Source organism: Melozone crissalis, unplaced genomic scaffold (genome assembly GCF_028551555.1).
Source record: "Melozone crissalis strain CALT ecotype California unplaced genomic scaffold, PUWL_Pcris_2 ptg000009l_1, whole genome shotgun sequence".
NCBI lineage: Eukaryota > Metazoa > Chordata > Aves > Passeriformes > Passerellidae > Melozone > Melozone crissalis.
The window spans coordinates 6,277,522-6,296,197 of NW_026535787.1; the positions used below are offsets into that span (position 1 = coordinate 6,277,522).

The 18,676-nt window shown below is 44.3% G+C and overlaps 1 protein-coding gene across 1 annotated transcript in view; it reads right to left on the reverse strand.

The window, feature by feature from the left end:
- Window positions 1-16,297: 16,297 nt before the first annotated feature.
- Window positions 16,298-18,676, reverse strand: part of HTR1F (5-hydroxytryptamine receptor 1F) — a 102,259-nt gene continuing 99,880 nt past the window's right edge. Inside the window, exon 3 of the mRNA XM_054270353.1 lies at window positions 16,298-18,420. Within this exon, the coding sequence (XP_054126328.1) occupies window positions 17,279-18,382 (1,104 nt within the window). The 5' untranslated portion in view covers window positions 18,383-18,420 and the 3' untranslated portion in view covers window positions 16,298-17,278. The remainder of the gene's footprint in view (window positions 18,421-18,676) is intronic.

An 18,676-nucleotide genomic window follows, 5' to 3' on the forward strand; every position in this document is an offset into this window, starting at 1 on the left:
CTCACAGGATCAGACCAGAGCCAGCTCAAAATAAAATCCCCCAGCTCGTGCTGTGCTCTGTCAAATCACTCCTGCTGAGCTACGCAGCTGATGAGATAAACTTAGCTTTTGTTAAACAAGCCCTTCCCGCAGTGCGATTTTTCTTTTTAATCTGTTTTGTATGCAAGAAATAACCTCAGCATCAGCTCCAAGAAGGCACTGAAAAATACCAATTTGCAGTGCTCATGTATTGAAGATCTTTTTTGATCACACAAAGGATGTGCGCGGAAAAGATGAGGCCAACTATTGAGTGTGCTCCTCTGATTCTCAGTCTAGCAAAAAGCACTGGGGACTGACTCCTCACCTGCTGAAACTGGATTGCTTGGCAAGAAAACATAGCAGACATGGCTTCATGCAGGCATTATTGCTGGCTAAGCCTCATGTTGTCTTCACAAATGCTGAAATACCACAAAGAATGATTTAAGATCAATCTGCACAGTGATTTGCAAATGCATTAGTCCCATTTCCCTTATTCACTAGTTACATATATAGAAATATATATATATATGTAAATTGGCATAGAATTTCTACTGTTTTTGCACAACAGCTTGCATTTGAAAGGTCATTGTGCTTAACTGCCAAAGGAGAATTAGCATATCTCTAAAAAAAAAAAAGGAGGGTATGTATGTGACAAAAATGTAAAAAGCCAAATTCTTGGCATACACCTACCTGATGTAATGTCAAAGTCCCATGTCTGGAGTTCACCCTCAGCAAACATTTTAGATACAGACGCCACCTGATGGGCAGGCAATTCTTCTGCCCTTCCAGTTTTAGTGCCATCACTGGAGAGCTCAGCCTGGTAGAGTTTGATGGAATTGGGGCTGAATTGGTACCTGAATGCCTCTATGGTGTCTTATGCCCTGCCCATGGCAGGGGGGGCTGGAACCAGAGGGACTTGGGGGTCCCCTTCCAACCCAAACCATTCCATGATTCTATGACTTGAATGAGGAGCTGGCTGTGAAACAAGCCCAGACATTGTGAAACACATCTCTTTGTCAGCAGCTCAGAGGAACATTCTGAGGACGGCTTGAGACTGTTTTAACTTCCTGAAATATTTTATAGGATGGTCCAGAATGGCCAGAAGAGAAAAGACCATAGGAAACCACGACTATCTGACCCTTTGAAAACCTTGCTCAGCTTCTTACAGTCAAGGGTTTAGGACTTTGTGAGATGGAGGTTGTGTTTGAATCATCTTTTTACAGCCACTGGTAAACCTGCCCAGTTTTGAAATAATTATTTCAATGACTTTTAACCTTTTTTATGTTTTTAATATATAATATAAGATGCAGCAATGAGTTCCACGAATTTAATTATGTTCTGGGAAAGAATATTTTTGCTGGTGATTCAAACCCACTTCTTGGTAATTAAATGCTGAGAGGAGGAGGCATTACTGTGGTGAAGCTGAAGAAAACAATCAATAAGTAGCAAAAGAAACAGTAGTGGCAAAGAAGAGGAGCAAAGCACCTCACTCCAAAAGAGAGGCAAGAGCCAGGAAGAAGAATAGTAGGGAGAGGACCTCAAAGATTTCCACCTGGCCCCAAAGGGCACATCCAGGAGTGTAAACAACCCTGGCTAGGAAAAATTGGTCAGGTTTTCACTGGTGAATGGGAGACTCATGGCCTACATCCCTAAGGAAGGACTAGGACAGGGTGTTGAGGCTGAAAAAGATTCTGAAGGTCATAGGAAGAATCAACAGCGGATTTTTCCCTGTTAAAAAAACTGTCAATGCCCGAAGGGGAAAAAAAACAACCAAAACTGTGTGAAAGTGATATTCAACAAAGACTTGGTTTAGGTGAAATTTGGTAAAATACTTTGAAAGGAAGGACAGAAAAGCTCCTCCAGATCACTGCAGTCAGTGCAAGGAGTGTGGTTAGAAGGAAAAGCCATGCAAAGGGGCATCCCCCATGGGAGGGTGGATAATGCTGAAGACACAGCTTCCTGGGATCACACTTAACAAGGCTTGTGAAAAGAAATCTAAATAAAGAAATGAATAAAATTGTTTGGAAAAGTAGTGAAGTCCTTAGAGCTATTTTTATAATAAAAGGAGAAGGGGAAAAAGGAGTAAAACTGCTGCCAACTGTAGTTAAGTGGGCAATATCAAAGTATTTACTTTTACATGCCTAGAAAGTATGGTCAGGAGACAACAGAGATGGTGTTCACACCAAACCATTGTTTATTGCAGGTGTTGTTAGAGCAGGAAACTGAATATCCTCATCAACTACAACAATTACATTGAGGTGGAAGAGCAGCAGTGATTATTACATGACAGGAGCAATCATGTTGGAAATGGGCTGTAGAGAAATGATAGAATAATGATTTTAAAGGTATTGGAGGAGTAGAAACATACTTTAAAGATGTTAAGAAAAAAAAAGGTAATGTGGATAACACAGACTAGTTTCCATCAGAATTATTCCAGGAAAAGATGTCAAAGGAAGCCCTCCTGGGATAGACTAGGGAGTTGAATTTGGATGCAAATAAAGAATTACCTAATGCTTTTAGAGAGTGAAATACTCCAGAGATTTGTGTCACAGGAAATTTTCTTAGTCATTCAGACTGAAAACCATTAGCAATCATACACCATGGGAGTAACAACAGAAGATCTGTTTAACTCCACAGTCAATGAACCAGGGACTGACACGACTTAAAATTTTGTTTCTGAGACTAAACAATAACTTAGAGGAGATGTAGAAAAACCTTTAGTGAGCAAGTGAGGTTGATTTAGCTGATGTGACCTGTAACATGGCATGCGATCCTAGTTTAAAAAGGGAAAATCATGCATAACTAGGGGGAACTAAATGGTGAAGAACAGACCAAAAAGCTCAAGATTTCATTTTAAATGAAACTGGGAATTTCTTTATGTTAAAGATATAGTGATGTTGGAGACTTCTAAACCAAAGGAAATATCAACCCAGCCAGCTCTGGAAATAAGGGAAAATTCAATTAAAATGGATATTAGGAACATGGGAAAACCCTGAAAGGATGGGGAAAGATGATTGCCCTGCAAAAGGGCCTGTCCTAAGGATCAAGAAGCTCAGGGAATTGTTAACACCTGTGCAAATGCACAGCTGGTCCTGCAAAATACCTTTAATTGCTAAGCAGGGGGGTTTGCTAGGTTTTGGGCTATAAAAGCTGTGGTGAGAGCAGCTCTGCGCCCTAAGGCTTTCACTGCACTCCTGCACTTTGGGAGAGCCAGAGGGTCTTGTGGGGTTGGTGTTTGGAGTCATGGACAGCCAGTGCTCTGTAAGTAGGAAAAGGGGGTGTGGGGGTAAGAACTGCTACAGAGAAACATTTGGAGTTTTTTCTGTAATGAGCAGAGCATTTTGATCCAAGTTTGCATTTGGTACCTGGCAAGGTGGGCTGGGCCAGGGCTCTGTGTTAGCCCAGACACTCCTGTGGTATGAGGCACCTGTTTGAGGCAGAAGGGGGTCAGTCTGAGCAGTGAAGAGCCTTGAGAAGGGGTACAAATGAAGTCTTTCACTGCAAAGTGTTAGGAAATTTTAATTATCAGTCTCACCACTAATTTGATGTGTGATGGTTTCACATCAGAGGATTCAGCAGCTGTTTGGGCAGAGATGGAAACGAATCTGTGTTGATGCAAGGTACACATTCAGCATGATTCCCATATGTTTTTTGTGTCCATTCTTTGGGGGTGTGTGGGGATAAATAGACACATCAAAAATCACCACCTGCCTAAGGAGGATGTGCCCCTCCTCAAATCCTATAGTGGCTGTGTCTGGATCAGAAAATTGCTGGATATGGTAAGAGCTTGATATCTGCTTGATGTTTGTAAGATCACAGCCTTCCTCAGGGTACCATGTGGCAGCCTGAGGAGCCATCTTAGTGTGGTGTTGAATAGACAGAGTGAAAATTTGATTGTGGCCTTGCACAGAAACTTCCTTAACCTTTTTCTTAGTGGTTTTATACAAAATTTCCTCATGTGAAATAACTTTTAACTTTCCACTATCTCTGAAAGCACAAGCTGACTATGGCCTTGTTTTCACTGATTATTCACAGTGTCTCTGATGGTTTTTGCTTTATTTTACTTTAAAATCCCACTTGTTTGAGTCCCAGTTTTGGTGTTTGCCTACTCTGTGTTTCTGGATTTTAAAATGTTTGAAAACCCAGAGGATCTGACACCACAGCTGTTAATGGCAAATTAAGCAAATCTCAGTTGTACTATTTTCTGAAGCCCCAGCTATGACTTTAAACAGTAAAGGTTAACAATAAGGAGACTAGCCAAAAATAATAAATTTCTATATTGTTTAATCAAATCTCTACTCTAGACCCTACACTTTTATGTCAAAGAAGGTCACTTGCTTGTTTCCTTTAACATTTTACAGACTTAAAAATGACTTAATGAAGCCTAAGGAGAGAATCGAATCATGTCAAGGTAGGTGAGGAGAATTTGGTTTAGTTCTTTGTAGCTGTTTTCTTCTGTGATCTTGGGCAATAGTTTCTCCTTCTCTGTCTGTCTCTCTGGTACGATTTTTTATCTCTAACTGAGGACACAGAACAAAGGAAACTTTCTTGTTTCTGCTGGAGATGCATTCTTTTAATTACTATAAAAGACGATGAAGAGCTCAGACAGTAAAGCAAGGGGATTGTGCTAAACACAAGAGAGGGAAAAAAACCCAAAGCCACTCTGAGGCTTCTGACTTAAGGCTGGATTGTTTAAATATCTCTATCAATTTGTTGTGCCCTCTGTGAAGATGGGAAGTGAGGACACCAATAACATCTACACAGTACTGGGTTAGAGATCCAGCCTCTGTTGCCAACTCAAACCTTGGTCTCACTTTTCAAATATCTTTGCAACTGTTAATCTCTGATGTTGAACAAGACTGTAGAAAACACATCTGTCTGTGAAATGGAAGTGTAGAATGAAATGGCTTTTTATTTTTCAGGTTTTTGGTGGCTTTTTTTTTTTTTGCTGATGTTGTTATTAAAATAGAAAATAAGGTACTTAATGCATTCCTCTCGTCCTACTTGAGTTTTGTGCCTAGATGGCTACAGCTTGGGTTTATTAATAACTTTGAAAATGAGATGAGTAGATCAGTAAGGAAATGAGACATCACATTGATCTCCCATAACTATCAAGACTGTCCACAAATGGTGCTGGCTGACACCTTTGGATTTGATGAACTTCAGGCAGAAGCAGCCTGGAAGGAAGGAATTTCCCTGCAATATTAGACAAAACAGCCACCTGACAGGACAAACTGCTGGCTGATAGTGCTGTCATTCAGATGAATGTCTGGTTTATTGCCACTTTCTTTTTTTAATCCCCATTTGCTTGGGGAGCACTCTTTAGCCTTTTTGGGACAAGGTAATTTCTATATTTCTGCACTTGAAAAAAAGTCCAGGTGCTTGACTTTGCTCTTTTGACACAATTGGAAATGTGCAAATGGAAAAACCCATGAATTTGTGGGCAGTAACTCTGCACGTAGAGGCTGTGTATCAGACTCTGGCTGCCCTGTGTTCTGTGAAGCCTCTCTGAGCAGTGGGCTACCTGTGAAGAAGTGGGTTGTACTGAAGCAGGAGGAGATCATGGTGATGGGGTCAGAGCAAGGAAATGACCGCAGTGTGGGGGATGTGTGAAAGAGGGAACTAGAAATACACCTCTAAAGACCAGGGAGGAAATGGTAACATTTCTAAGTCTTCTGCTGCATTAAAAGAGAATTATTTTGTACTTGTATTTTGGGTTACTAAGGCGCACTTTGTATGTATAGATAGTCAGATCAGAAAATGCATTGCTGAGTGTAGTGAGAGTCCTATGGATTGGATAAGTGGGTCCCAGCTATTCTGAATGAGCCACAGCTGTGAAGTCCTTAGTTGGGCAGCAGCTGTAGCTCGTAAAGATAACTGGGATAAAAGGGGTGGGCTGAGAGCCCTGGAGGAGCCCCTGTGGAAGCCACGAGGAACTGTGTTACAGAGAAGAACTACATGGTAGAAAATCAGCTAGAAGGTATGGATTTTAAGAATATAATAACAACAGTATGGGACTCTAGAAATATGAAATACAACAAGATAACAACAGCTGTGGGCAGTGATACTCCCCATTCCATTCTGGCAGCAAAGGCCAGAGTCATCTGGAGCATATTCATGGTCAGCATTGCTTCCACAGCTGATGCCAAGGGGCAAGCTGGACTAATTGGCCAGCAGGGACTTCCTTGTATGAAAAAGGCCCTCAAAAGGCTCAGAAGTGACCATACCTTAATGACAGCAGACTGTCTAGCAAGCAGTGGTTGTATTTCAGTGGAAGGACTAAAGGGACACAGGCCTGTCATCTTCCTTGGCTGTGTGTTTGGGCTGGCCTTTCCCTGACTGCAGTGACCCCAGCCCTGGGGACCTGAGAGCCAGCATGTCCCACACTGTCCTTGTGCGGCTGCTGCTGGGACACCAGCTCAGCTGAGCGCTGAGAGACCTCTGGGGAGGGTGCTCTCCCTTGGGGGCTGGATTATGGATTTCACTCATTCTGGTTATGCTCCAAGCCACACTCAGCACCCTGGCTCACCATCAATCTTCCTTTTCCTTACCAGGGCCTGGGGAAGCTCTTATCCTTATTCTTTATCCTTATTTGTTTCAGATCAGCTTGCTTCATTTTACCTTGGGGCCTTTGACAGGTGCCTTGTGTGATGCAGAGATGATCACTCACTCACTCATCTGTGATCTCCTGAGGTGTTGGTGACAATGTTTGAACTTCCCTGCTACAGTAATGAAACTCCAGGAGATGCATTTGAGCAAGGAGACCTCCCATGCCAGAACATTTGTCTGGATGTTATGTAGTGACAGAAAGAAATAAATTGAGGCAGGGGAATAAGGGAAGGAGTTTACTCCACACTTACTTATTAAATGGTGAGCTACTGCAGGTAGAAAAGAGTCTCTTTGCATCAAACAAATGTTGACTTTTTTAAAGAGCACTATCTGGCAAGAGATCCTACCCACACGTTTCTGGGCAATTGAATGGGAGGATGTGGTTTGCACCACATCGTGATGGTGCTGAATGCAGAGTTATTGTTTGTACACCTCTCCAAACAACCTGAAAATGTCCATTCTCTGCTATTTAAAACTAGCTTGCCTTGAGATTGTCTGAATATATGTAATTACCACCAATATTAGCAATATATTCCACAGCAGAAGGGAATGAGATGGGATCATACTGCCACTGTGTATTCCCTTGGAAATGCAGCATGTGTAACTGTAACTGGCCTCACGGTTGTGATGAAAGATTTGGATCGATTTTTTTTTAATCCTTGCTTTGATTTTATTTTCCTCTCCCCCTTAGAATCCAACAAAATTTGGAAAGCAATTTCCAGGTCTGGCAGAGTTGTTTCTGTGGCTTTTTTTGTTTGTTTTGTTTTGTTTATTTCTTTGTTTTGTGTCTGTATGACAGTGAAGAAAGGATATAGGGCAGAAAAAAAAATATGTTGACAGAAGCACAGGAGTCAAAAAATCTGTCATAATTTTTCTTTCTTAGCTTTGCAAAGCAGCTCAAGTATTTCTGTGGCTTTTGTGCTGCCTATATTTAAAAAAAGAAGAAAAAGCAAATTCAAACTGCATGTGGATTGCATAAACAATTCTAGATTTACTTTTTGAGAAACAGGAATAGAATTGGACAGCTGACAAGAACCAGCTGAAGCACTTGGGTATAAATCAATGGCTAGGCAATGCATGAGAGAGAATTTCTTAACATGAAAAATGCTGGGGGAATTGGAAAGAGCCCTTTCTAGAATAGTTCCTCAGGTGTTCTCTTGCTCAGAAAAAATCTGCTGTCATGTTTGGTGATTTCTAACTCTGAAAAGGATTGTTTGTGGCACTTTAGCTCTGTGTTCATGTACAAATATTTGTGTGGTCTATATGTGTTTCTTTGTGTACATGTTCTGGTCTCAGCTGAGACTTTAAAGCTCTTCTCCTCAGTACCCAGAGTAGACTACTGCCCAGTATTCCACCAAATTCAGACATGCTGTTGGTCGAATTTCACAGAAAATATATGAAGACATTAAGACTTCAGTTATTCATACTTCGGCATGATTTTTATTTCCTAGAATGAATTCCAGTCATTGACCACTTTATAATTCCAGAGCATAACTCCCCAGTGTCCTGTTCTTTGCTTTGTTCTTGTGCAGTATGAGAGGGGTTACAGATTCTGGAAATGAGGAAGTTTTGGTCACTTTGCACAGTACTGTGCAATATCAAAAAGTGGTAAAGAGCAACTGTGACCAAAACCTCTAGTCCAGTAACACAAACAAATCAAATGGGGAGCTAAGTGGCTATTCCTATAGTACTTGCTATTGTTCATGAGTACTTAGAATTAAATCCTGAAATAAACCAAATAACACATCAGAAAGAACCAGTGTATCTAGAAACTGCCTTAGAAGCTTCTACCTGTCACTGAAGCCTTTATTACTGTTTTATCAGCTCCCCTGATCTCTAGTGATTTGTAATTTTTCTCCCCTATGTGCATTTTTTGACTGCGTAGGTGTTTCTGCCCACCATTTCAAATGACAGTATTTTCTGAGCTTTGCTTGGGAGGTCATGCACACACTGCTGAACTACCCAGACTTGCCAATTTTAATTGGAATGCTCTGGAGTCCCATTCAGCTCCCAAAATGTTACTCACTACCTCAGTCTTGAAGCAGCCACGAGAGGGAGCAAAGGTCACGTTCTCTTTCTGGGAAACCTCCATTGCCTCTGGCACCTGGTTGTCCCAGGAGCCTCGTGCTACAGGAGTTTTAACCTAGAGGAAAGCTCTGTTGCAGCTCCCTTGTTCACCAACCCAGCCTTCAACCTGCTCCATGCCCAGTGGCTCCTCTCAGTGATGATTCCTTAGGAAATCAACCTTTCACTGAAATTTTTCTTCCTTTTGTGTGTATGGTACACCAAGTCTGTAAATGAGCAGATGCTGTGGTGCATCAGGCACAGCAGCACTGGCCGGTTGAGGGAGGTGATTGTTCCCCTCTGCTCTGCACTGGTGCGGCCTTACCTCAGGCCCTGAGGGCGTTTTTGTGTGCTATGATATAAAAAAGGCATGGAGTCATTGGAGAATGTCCAAAGGAGAGCCATGAGGATGGACTGGAGGGGAAGCCTTATGAGGAATGGTTGGGATCTCTTGGTCTGTTCAGCCTGGAGGACGCTGAGGGGAGACCTCGTTGCGGTCTTCAACACCCTCATGAGGGGAAGCAGAGCGGCTGACGCAGCTCTCCCCTCTCTGGCGTCCAGCCCTGAGGGAACGGCATGGAGCTGTGTGAGGAGGAGAAAGTGGCCTGGATATCAGGGAAAGGTTCCTCATCCAGATGATGGCTGTACACTGGAACAGGCTCTTCAGGGAACTGGTCTCAGATTCAAGCCTGCCAGAGTTCAAGAAGTGCTTGGGTAAAGCAGTTGGGCACATGATGTGATTGTTGGAGTGTGCGAGGCCAGGGACGCGATGGCTGGACTTGATGATCCTCGTGGTTCCTTTACAACTCAGGGTATTGTATGATTCTCTGATAAACCTACTGAGTGGGGGTGTAGGTAGACATGGGGGTTCTGAAATTCTTGCTGGTAATGGATAAATGCCATGCTGATGGTTTCCCCACTTTATCGGCACGTTTGTTCCCCGGCCAGGGCTGCCTGTGACCGGGCGGCCCAGGGTGCCATGGTGGGCACTCGGGGAGCGGGGCTTGGCAGCCAGCCGAGCCCAGCCTGGCCGGGAGGGTGTGTGGGATCGGGAGCCGGGGCAGTGACCCGCGGGCAGGGACCGGGAGCCGGGGCTGTGACCCGCGGGCAGGGACCGGGAGCCGGGGCTGTGACCCGCGGACAGGGACCGGGAGCTCGGCCGAGGCCGCTGCGGGGCTCAGGTGCCGCTAGAGGGACCCGCCCGCCCGGGAAAAGGCTCCGCGGCCCGGCGCATCCCCGGCACATCCCCGGCCCTGCAGCGAGCCTCCAGCCGCTCCGGGCTCTGGCACGGCGAGAACAGCCCCAAATCGCCTCCAGTTCCCACCCCTGGCTGGGAACTCCTGGTTTCTTGCCCGCGGAGGGGAGCTGGCGTTACCCTCTCATTAAGTGTCCGGCGGCTGAGGCAAAGCTGCTCTGTCCCGTGAGAACCCAATGGGAACCTCTCCTTCTTCCTTCTTTCGTCTGTGCTGTTTCCCTGTCTGCACCTGGGCCAATAATCCCCCGTTCCTCTTTGTTTTTTTTTTTTTTTTTGGTACAGCTGAGGATGAGAGACGGCAAAGCAGGTTCACAGCCTTCCTCGCTCCCCTGAAGGGTCTTTAAACGAGAGCTCTTTACCCCAGGTGTACAAAATAAGTCAAACCTGCTACTGGAATAACTTTTCCCCTTCCCTCCCAGTGTGCAGTGTGTTGTAGGCGAGAAGAGAGTGTGGAGTGGGGTGAATAGGAAAGGGTGGTTCAGAGGAGTGTCACTTGATTTATTTTCTCTTAAATCCAGGCTGCTTCCTTCTATTTCTATTTTATGCCCTATTTGCAGGTTTAGAGCATGGATGGTGTTTCAGTTGCTTTTTGTTATTCTTCTCCAGTCAAGTGAAAGAGAGGCATGCAGGAGTAAATTGTTATGGAGTGCTTTAACACCACGTTCAGTGAGCTGGAGACACAGGCGAGGGCCGGGCTGGCAGGGGCTGGGGAGGATTGGCATACACTGGGGTATTTAACTAAGCAGAGCAGGAAAGGTTGTAGTGGTTTGACTGTGTAAGTTGTAATTCTGAAATATAAAGCAAGCTGAGCATCTGTCCTTGCCATGTCTAAAGCAAGGGACAAAGTCTCCATTCAGCTCTCCAGGTGCTTGAGGTGGCTTTTGAGAAGGTGGGAGGGCATTGGAATATAGATAAGATTTTAAGATATCCTTTCTTACTGCTAATTTTTTTTCTCTGCTGTTTGTACCTCTCAAGATCTCAATACTTTCTCAGCCTCTCTGGCTGAGCACGGCTGGTGCTGACCAGAGTTGTCACAGCAGTTTTGGAGCAGGATCACGTGTGCTGGGCTGTGCAGTGCTGCACTGACCCTGCGTGGGATGGAGGTGGCAAAACCACCTCCTCTCCCTCTCTCAGCTCCGGGAGGTGCCAGGCAGCTCCCAAGTGAACTGGCACTTCTGTTCGCTGGATCTGAGCTGTGATGAGTTCAAGCAAGTTTACTTCAAGGCTGCCAAGCCCTATAAGGAGAAAACTGCTCAGTCTTTCCCTCTCCCTGTTCTCCTCCTCCTTCTCCTTTCCTGATTTGCCTTGCTCCACAGGTCTCATTTTCAGCCCTCAGACAGTAGCATGTGATTCCTTGTGAAGTTAAGAAAGGTCTTGCTGCTCTCCCTTCACCTCCTTTCACCTCCCCTCCACCTCAGGATGAGGTGCTGGCTGCCTCCTTCCCTTAGCTTTTAGTTTTCTGGCTATAAAAATTATATAAGACCTACCTGAGATAATTAAATTATTAGTATTCCTTCCACACTTTGAAAACCAGATGAAAGAAATACTTGTCCAAATGCAGGAGACCATCTATGCAAGAGGTTTGAAACAGTCCAATAGTAACATATATTTATGTGTGTGAAAAAAGAAGTCTTGCTTAGCTGTTATGGATATATCTTGCTTGGAAAACTGTTTTGGGTTCAAAATGACTGCAGTTTACTGGCTGTTAGATTTGGAAGACAAATCCCCAATCTGAAAATATGTAGCTTGAATTTTCCTTATCTTAAATTCCGGTATTTTTGCACATATCTAAGCTGATGGATCACCTCAAGCTTCAGAGGTGAACTTTTTGATGACAGAAGATGCAGGCCCTGCATTGACCAGAGCTGTTGAGGTAATTCAGCACTGTTTTGCTGATCACTGGCATTCTCCTTGAAGGGATCACTTTTTGTGTCTGGCTGGGAGCAGTGCTGCTCTGTGTTGAGCCCACCTGGCCATGAGTCAGTTCAGCCTGCCTCCGGAGTAGTAGATGAATGTGAAAGATTTTTTTTTTTTCTTGTGGATGCAGGCACAGCTTTGCTGCTATTGGTTAGTGGTGTGTGTTTGTGGGGCAACTATCTTCCAGTGACTGCCAGACTAGAAACATCTGGAGTGCAAACTGGCTGGTTCCTCATTTTGTGGCTGTGGACTGCTTCATGCAGCTTTGTGCTGTGAAAGATGGGAAACCAGGCTTAGCCAAGAGAGCGAGCTGCTTAGCAGACGCTTGCTGTCATACAAATTAACCACAGCTTTTGCATCTTGGAGTGCTGCCAGAGCACAGAACCAGCTATTGCATTAAATGTCTACCACCAGTCATGATCTAAACTGAAAGTGAGAAGATTAATCCCTCTTCTAGCATTACCTTAGCAGTTAGCGCTTTTTGTGGTGTTAAATGTGTTTTTCATCTTTAAACCCAAACCATGAAATACAGCTCTGGGTTTCAGATAAATGGGTGTGCAGGAAGAAGGGAAAAGTCTTAATTTAGTGAGGGGAAAACATCATCCATGTGCAGGAGGTATCTTGCTTTAAAGTGGAAAGAGAGGCTAATTTTTATTAGTGCTGCCCATCTGGTGCATAGCAATGAATACCTTCAGAACTTCAGAATATTTAAAATAATCTTAGACCTATATTATATTATACACAAGAGTAGATACAATTGGTTTGAGCTATTAATGGGTTATAAGAGCAATAGCATTGGATAAGCAGCATCTTTGACTTTACACAGCCCCAACCAAGATTTGAAATTCTTAATTGTACTGATGTACTTTGACTAATGAAAATGAAACACAGTACTTTTTCCTTGCCTGAAAATATTTCCTTCTGAAATTTTCCTGAGTTGCAGAGTTCTTACTTAAGAAGTAACTCACTTGAATGTGAAGTAAACAACTGAAATTTACGAAACTCATACTTTGGTAAGTTAGGATAGAAAGTGAGGATATAAAGTTGCTTTGAGTTGCTGGTGTTCGTTATGTGTGGGATATTTGACACCAGAAAGTCTGTTTTGAATTTGACTGGTAACCTTGGCTGTTCACAGCCCTTGCTGCTGACTTCTGTTTGTTCTGTTCTCTGTAATCTTTACTCTTAGCCAAGATCAGTATCGTCAAAGATTTAATTTTTTGGAGTTACTCTATGATGGCTGGAAACACTAAATCACAAAATCATTTATGTTTCTTTTAGAGTTTAGCTTTCCTGGTTGAGCAGCGAAGTAAGAAATTTGATCCTGGTTCTCCAATAGACAATGAAAAATCTGAAAAAAATTGGTTTAATTAATTTCAGGATTTCACAGGGAAGGAGATATCAACATCTTGCTGGTAATTTTTAGCAGTTCTGCTATTGGTAGTACTGTCCCTGTAGTAGGAATGACACGTGTTAGGATTCTTCCTAATCTTTACAGGGCTGCTACAAAGGTTTCCTCTCATTCTTGCAGGATTTACTCTTTGGTGTGCGGAGTTACAAAGAGCTCTTTTTTTTGTTTGTTTGTTTCCAGCAGCAGCTCCAGCAGTGCTTTTCTGTTTCTCTTCTGCGAGGGGAATGTGATGTGCAGAGGTCGAGTAGTAATGTGTACTTGCCTAGAAATAACGTGCTGAGTTTGTAACTGCTGGAGAAAATAATTTGGCACGGAGCTATTTCCGTGCACCTCCCCAGTGCCGAGAACAATCAGGCGCCAGCTGAAGGCAGCGGCTGCCAAAAGCGCATTTGGATGAGGTGGGCGTTCCTGGGTGGCACAGTCATGTGTTAACAAGTGTGACTGCATCACTAAAACAAATGTATTTTTGAGTCCCCAAGCTCTCCGTAGGGGTGCGCCGTCCTCAGGAGGAAAGGACACCAGTAAAGCATCTGGCAGGGAGGAAAGGCAAAGCAATGAGGGCAGCACAACGAGGTGTATCTGACTGCTTGTTTGTAAAAACCATCCACCTGAGCCGCATGTTGTGTTCACTGCTGCTTCACGGACAATTCTCTCTGAAAGCTGAAGTGGGAGTGGGTCAGGTGCTCCAAATCCAGTTCTCCGGGTGTTGGAAAAAGTCTAAACTGATGGGTGGGCAGCAAACAGCAATGGGGAGGGCAGCTGCAGCAGTGACAGGGACCCAGGAAGTTTTGTGCAAACTCAGGAGGACATGTAAACCCTTTCCCTGAAATACACAGAGTCTTCTGGCAGAGGTGGGAAACCAGACACTTTTTTTTTTCTCTTTGCTGAGACTGAACTCTCACAGGGCACAGAGCTACTTGCAAAAAAAAAATCTTAGCTCCAGTGCTTAAAATTGTGCTCCTTGGACCTGGTGCTAAGGTCCAGTGGAAGCCTGTGTGCTTCACAGGGAGGGAAAGCAGCATCCTGCAGACATCTTAATGTCTATCTATTTTGAAAGGGGAATTCTTGTATTTTTTCTGGATGCATCACATGCATGGGTAAATGCTAAGGATGAAATGATAGTGTGTGGTGCTGTGTGGGGAAGTGTTTGGCACAGTGGGTTCTGTGAGGGAACGAGTGATGAGTCGCAGTCAGACACCAAGAAATGATGGTCCACAAGCCGCAAGTTTTAATGGAATAACTTCCCACTTGTTTGATCAGATTTCTTGTAGTTGCCTCTCCCACTGCTGTGCTGAAGGGTGAGCAGATACAGCTCAGTGAAAACAGTACAGAAGAAACCACCCTGCATCTTGAGAAATGTTTAGCAGCTTAATTAGTTTCAGCGTATAATACTGTTAACAGTGCATAAATGACAGATATTTTCTGTTTATCTACATATGGTTCCTTCTTTCAGCTTCACCCATTATTATTTAAATGAGTGTTTTAAGTATCTTTTCTCCTGAAAAGCAGCCCCTATTTTTCCTTCCAATTTGATTTCACAAGATATTGTCAAACATCTTCCTAGTAAGAGGCTAAACAATATAGTCTGTACTCCAGCAGCCATAAAGGGAGAGGCAGGGGGAGAGGAATGGATTCCCCCAAGACACCCAGGGTTGTGACTCAGGAAATGTGGGAAACAGAGGTCTCCAAGAATGAACGATTTTGTGGGGTTTTCTGTGCTGCCTCCTGCTAATCTGCTAATCCTTTTGGAAAGCTAAAATTCATGGCTCTTTCTGGAGACAGCAGAGCACAGCTGATGCTGAGAGCAATTTTTTCCCTCAGCATCATGCAGCCAGTGCTGAGGTCATGGGGGCTGCAGAGGCTGTGCTCTGACTGCAATGGTAATAAAGCGTGCTGGCTTGCACTGAGCGTGAGCCAATTCCCCTCTGTCGCATCCCAGTATCTTCAAAATTTAGCTGTGCCACTGCTGTGCTAGGGCTCCATGGCATGACAAGGGAGCTTTCCATTAGATCCCTGGCTGTGTTAAAATGAACAGCAAATGCACTGTTTCTGCTAATTCTGAACAGCATTTCATTTGGACCTCGATGGGAAAGCAGAATACAGTAAGTTACAAGTGACAGAAATAAATTAGTTCAGTATCTTAAGTTTCAAACCTCGTCATCTTGCAGGAAACCCTTTTGACAGCTGTTGTGTCAGCTGGTAGCCAGTAGGGAAAATACAAAAATTATTACAAACTCCAGAGTTTGTAATACAGAGAGGAGAAGAGACAAATGACAGTGACTTTTTTCTCTAATACAAACCACTGAAAGTCTCTTGGAAAAACAATTGCAAGGGCCAGTGACACCTTTCCCCAACTAAAGGTGACCATGGTGCTGTCATTTCTCAGTTCCTTTGTGGTGTCCCTAGGCTGGTGGCCCAGGGGCCAAACTGGAGAACCTTTGCAGGAGGTTGCTGCTGCTGACAGTGTGGTTTGTGATCCCTGTAAGGAGTTTCAAGTCTCTGTTCCTGTGAGGCAGCACTGAATGTCTGACAAAGAATTTGAATCTGGGCTCTTAGTGACACAGCCTGAATCTGTTTGTCCTGAAAAGTGTAAAACCTGGGCTTTGGTGTGGCTCTTAACAGCTTCATGGCTTGGCATCTAGAGCATGTTGGTCAGGATTGGCCAAGCTGACATCTTTGGAAGGGGTTTGTTCATAGAGGTCATATTTGACTAAGTAACTTAGGGTGGGCTGGAATTCCTGTAATGCCTTGTTAACTCTGCTGGGAATGGGGATATGGATGGATGCTCTGGGGGAAGGAGGAGTTTAGAGGTGAGCTTCTCAGTGAGTGTCCCAGGTGTGCCGTGCATACTGAGGTCACTCCCTCTTCCCCTGCTGCAGAAGGTGCTGCACAGCCTTTTCCAGAGACCCATGCTGCCAGCACTGTGGTGCTTTCTCACTTGCTTGGGAAGGCAGCACAGCCCTGGTGCTTGGGGCAGTTGAGAAGAGGCTCAGGGGCATCAGGCTTCTCAGGATGGAGGGCTGAGCTGGAGCTGCTCCAGTCCTTCAAACCTTACTGAGCCACCCTCTGTCAGCAGTGCTCAGCCCTGGCATGAGCTGTGGCTGGGCTGGTGCTGCAGGTCACAGGCTCTGTGCCTGGCCAGGTGTGAGGACATGGGGAAAGGAGTGTCTCCTTGTCTCCTGGTTCTCTCCCCTCTAATATCTGCACAAGGAGAACCAGCTGCTCCTTATGAACCTTCCCTTTCCCTCACAAGCCGTGTCTCAGAGCACCAGGGACTCCGTGTACCCCGCTCAGTGGAGGTGCCCCAGATGTTTGGCTGTTTCCCTTGGGGTTATGCTCACATCTGCTCTGGGTGTGCAGTGGTAGGGGGCTCCCAACACTGGCTTGCTATGAAACTGGTAAGCCATGAGAGCCCTGTGCCTGCTGCTGGGATGCTGTGTAACACAGGGAAGTCCACCTATGGCACAAGGCAGGGCTGCAGTCACTGACTTAGGATGATGGTAGATATATTTAAAGCTACTACCCTTGGCTGAGAATGACTTGGCTCTATGCTGCAGGCCTGTGCCAGACTGTTAAAATCATGTTGTCATTCCATGGTGTATTTTCTATTTTATATCAGTAGGGTTTAAAATGTGTGTGTTGTTTTACTTAAGATTTCATTGATGACTGAGGGTTACTTTTTAAAAAGTTTTGTTTCTTCATCTACTTCAAGTGCATATTTCCTTCATATTTAAGGTAATACCTTATGCTTCAAGCTAGGCAGCTGTGCAAATCCCAACTGGATCAGAGCTACCTCTTTTTCTAGAGCAAAACCAATCCCAGATGATCCACCTCTTTAAAACTTGGGCAATTAATGCTCCCAATATTACCTATACAAAACAAGTCATTATAATGCAAATACAGAGTCCTGGTGCTTTGCCTTAAATACAACAAATGCCATCTCAGTTATATAAATTTATACAGGTTAAAAAACAATGAATGTGTTCTCCTTATATGAACAAAAGCTCTTAAAGGTATTGCCCGCACCGTACAAGCTTCTGGAAGGCTTTCTTGAAATCTTCATTAAAGATTGTGTAGATTAAAGGGTTAATAAGGGAGTTTATATATCCCAGCCATGCCAGGAAATTAGACATGTCCTCTGAGATGTGACATGTGTCACAGGTATTAACAACTACTTCTTTTACAAAAAATGGGAGCCAGCAGATCACAAATGCCCCCAGGATCAAACCCAGCGTCGTCGCTGCCTTTCGCTCTCTTGTGCTGGAGATTCTCTGTTTTTTCCAGGACTTCTCGTGCTTGGATTCAGACCTGGGACTTCGTAGGGTGATGTTGATTTTATCAGAGCTCACCAGGGGATCTGAAGTCTTCTCTGTTGTGCTGGGCATTGAAGCTGATTTGGTGCTTCTTTCACCTGTGTCCAAAAGGACTTGTCCGTTCACCCCCTCCTCCCTCACGATCCGGCTCACGCTTCTCCTGTGAAATGTCTTTGCTGCTTTGTAGATCTTGTAGTACAGGATCAGGATCAAGGCCAGCGGGATGTAGAAGGCGCCAAATGTGGAGTAAATGGTGAAAACGATGTGGTCGTGTTTGATGATGCATTCGTCCTCCCTGCTGGTTGTCTGGTGCCTCCAAAACAAAGGTGGCATGGAGATAAAAATGGATATGATCCATACAACTGCTATCATGATGCCAGCGTGCTTAGGTGTCCTTTTCCGGGCGTATTCCACGGCATCCGTGATCGCTCGGTACCGGTCCAAAGCAATGGCAGAGAGGTGCAGGATGGAACAAGTGCAGCACGTGATGTCCACGCTCAGCCAAATGTCACACACCACCTGCCCCATGATCCAGGTCTCCTTCACGATGTAGACAATGCTGAAGGGCATCACCAGCACTGCCACAAGGAAGTCAGTCACTGCAAGAGAGCAGATGAGATAGTTGGCGGGGTGGTGGAGCTTTCTTGTCACAATTATTGCAGTCATCACGAGAGAATTGATGGCCGTTGTCATTAGAGCCAGCACAGACAGGGTAATGGAAATGAGAATCTTGGATGTCGCCCATTTGAAAGGTTCTTCTGATGTACTGTTTTGTTCAGTTGTGTTTATTAAATCCATGTTCCCTTTTAAAGATGGTCTTTACCCGTAGCAGTAACCTGTTGGAAAAGTAAAAACATTAATGTGATGCACCCTTGATTATTGTCATGTTAAAAGACTGCAGACCCTAACCTTACAAGAAGTTCAGACTTATCATTACAAATTATTCTGACTCCAAACTCCAGCTTGGTTCCTTGAGTGGCTAAAAATACTTACTTCCCTTCCAGCTAGAAGCACTTATTCTGAGTGCTTTGTAGAGGAGTCCTGAAACTGGTTTAATGTGAACAACCTCATCCTAAAGTAAGCACTAATACT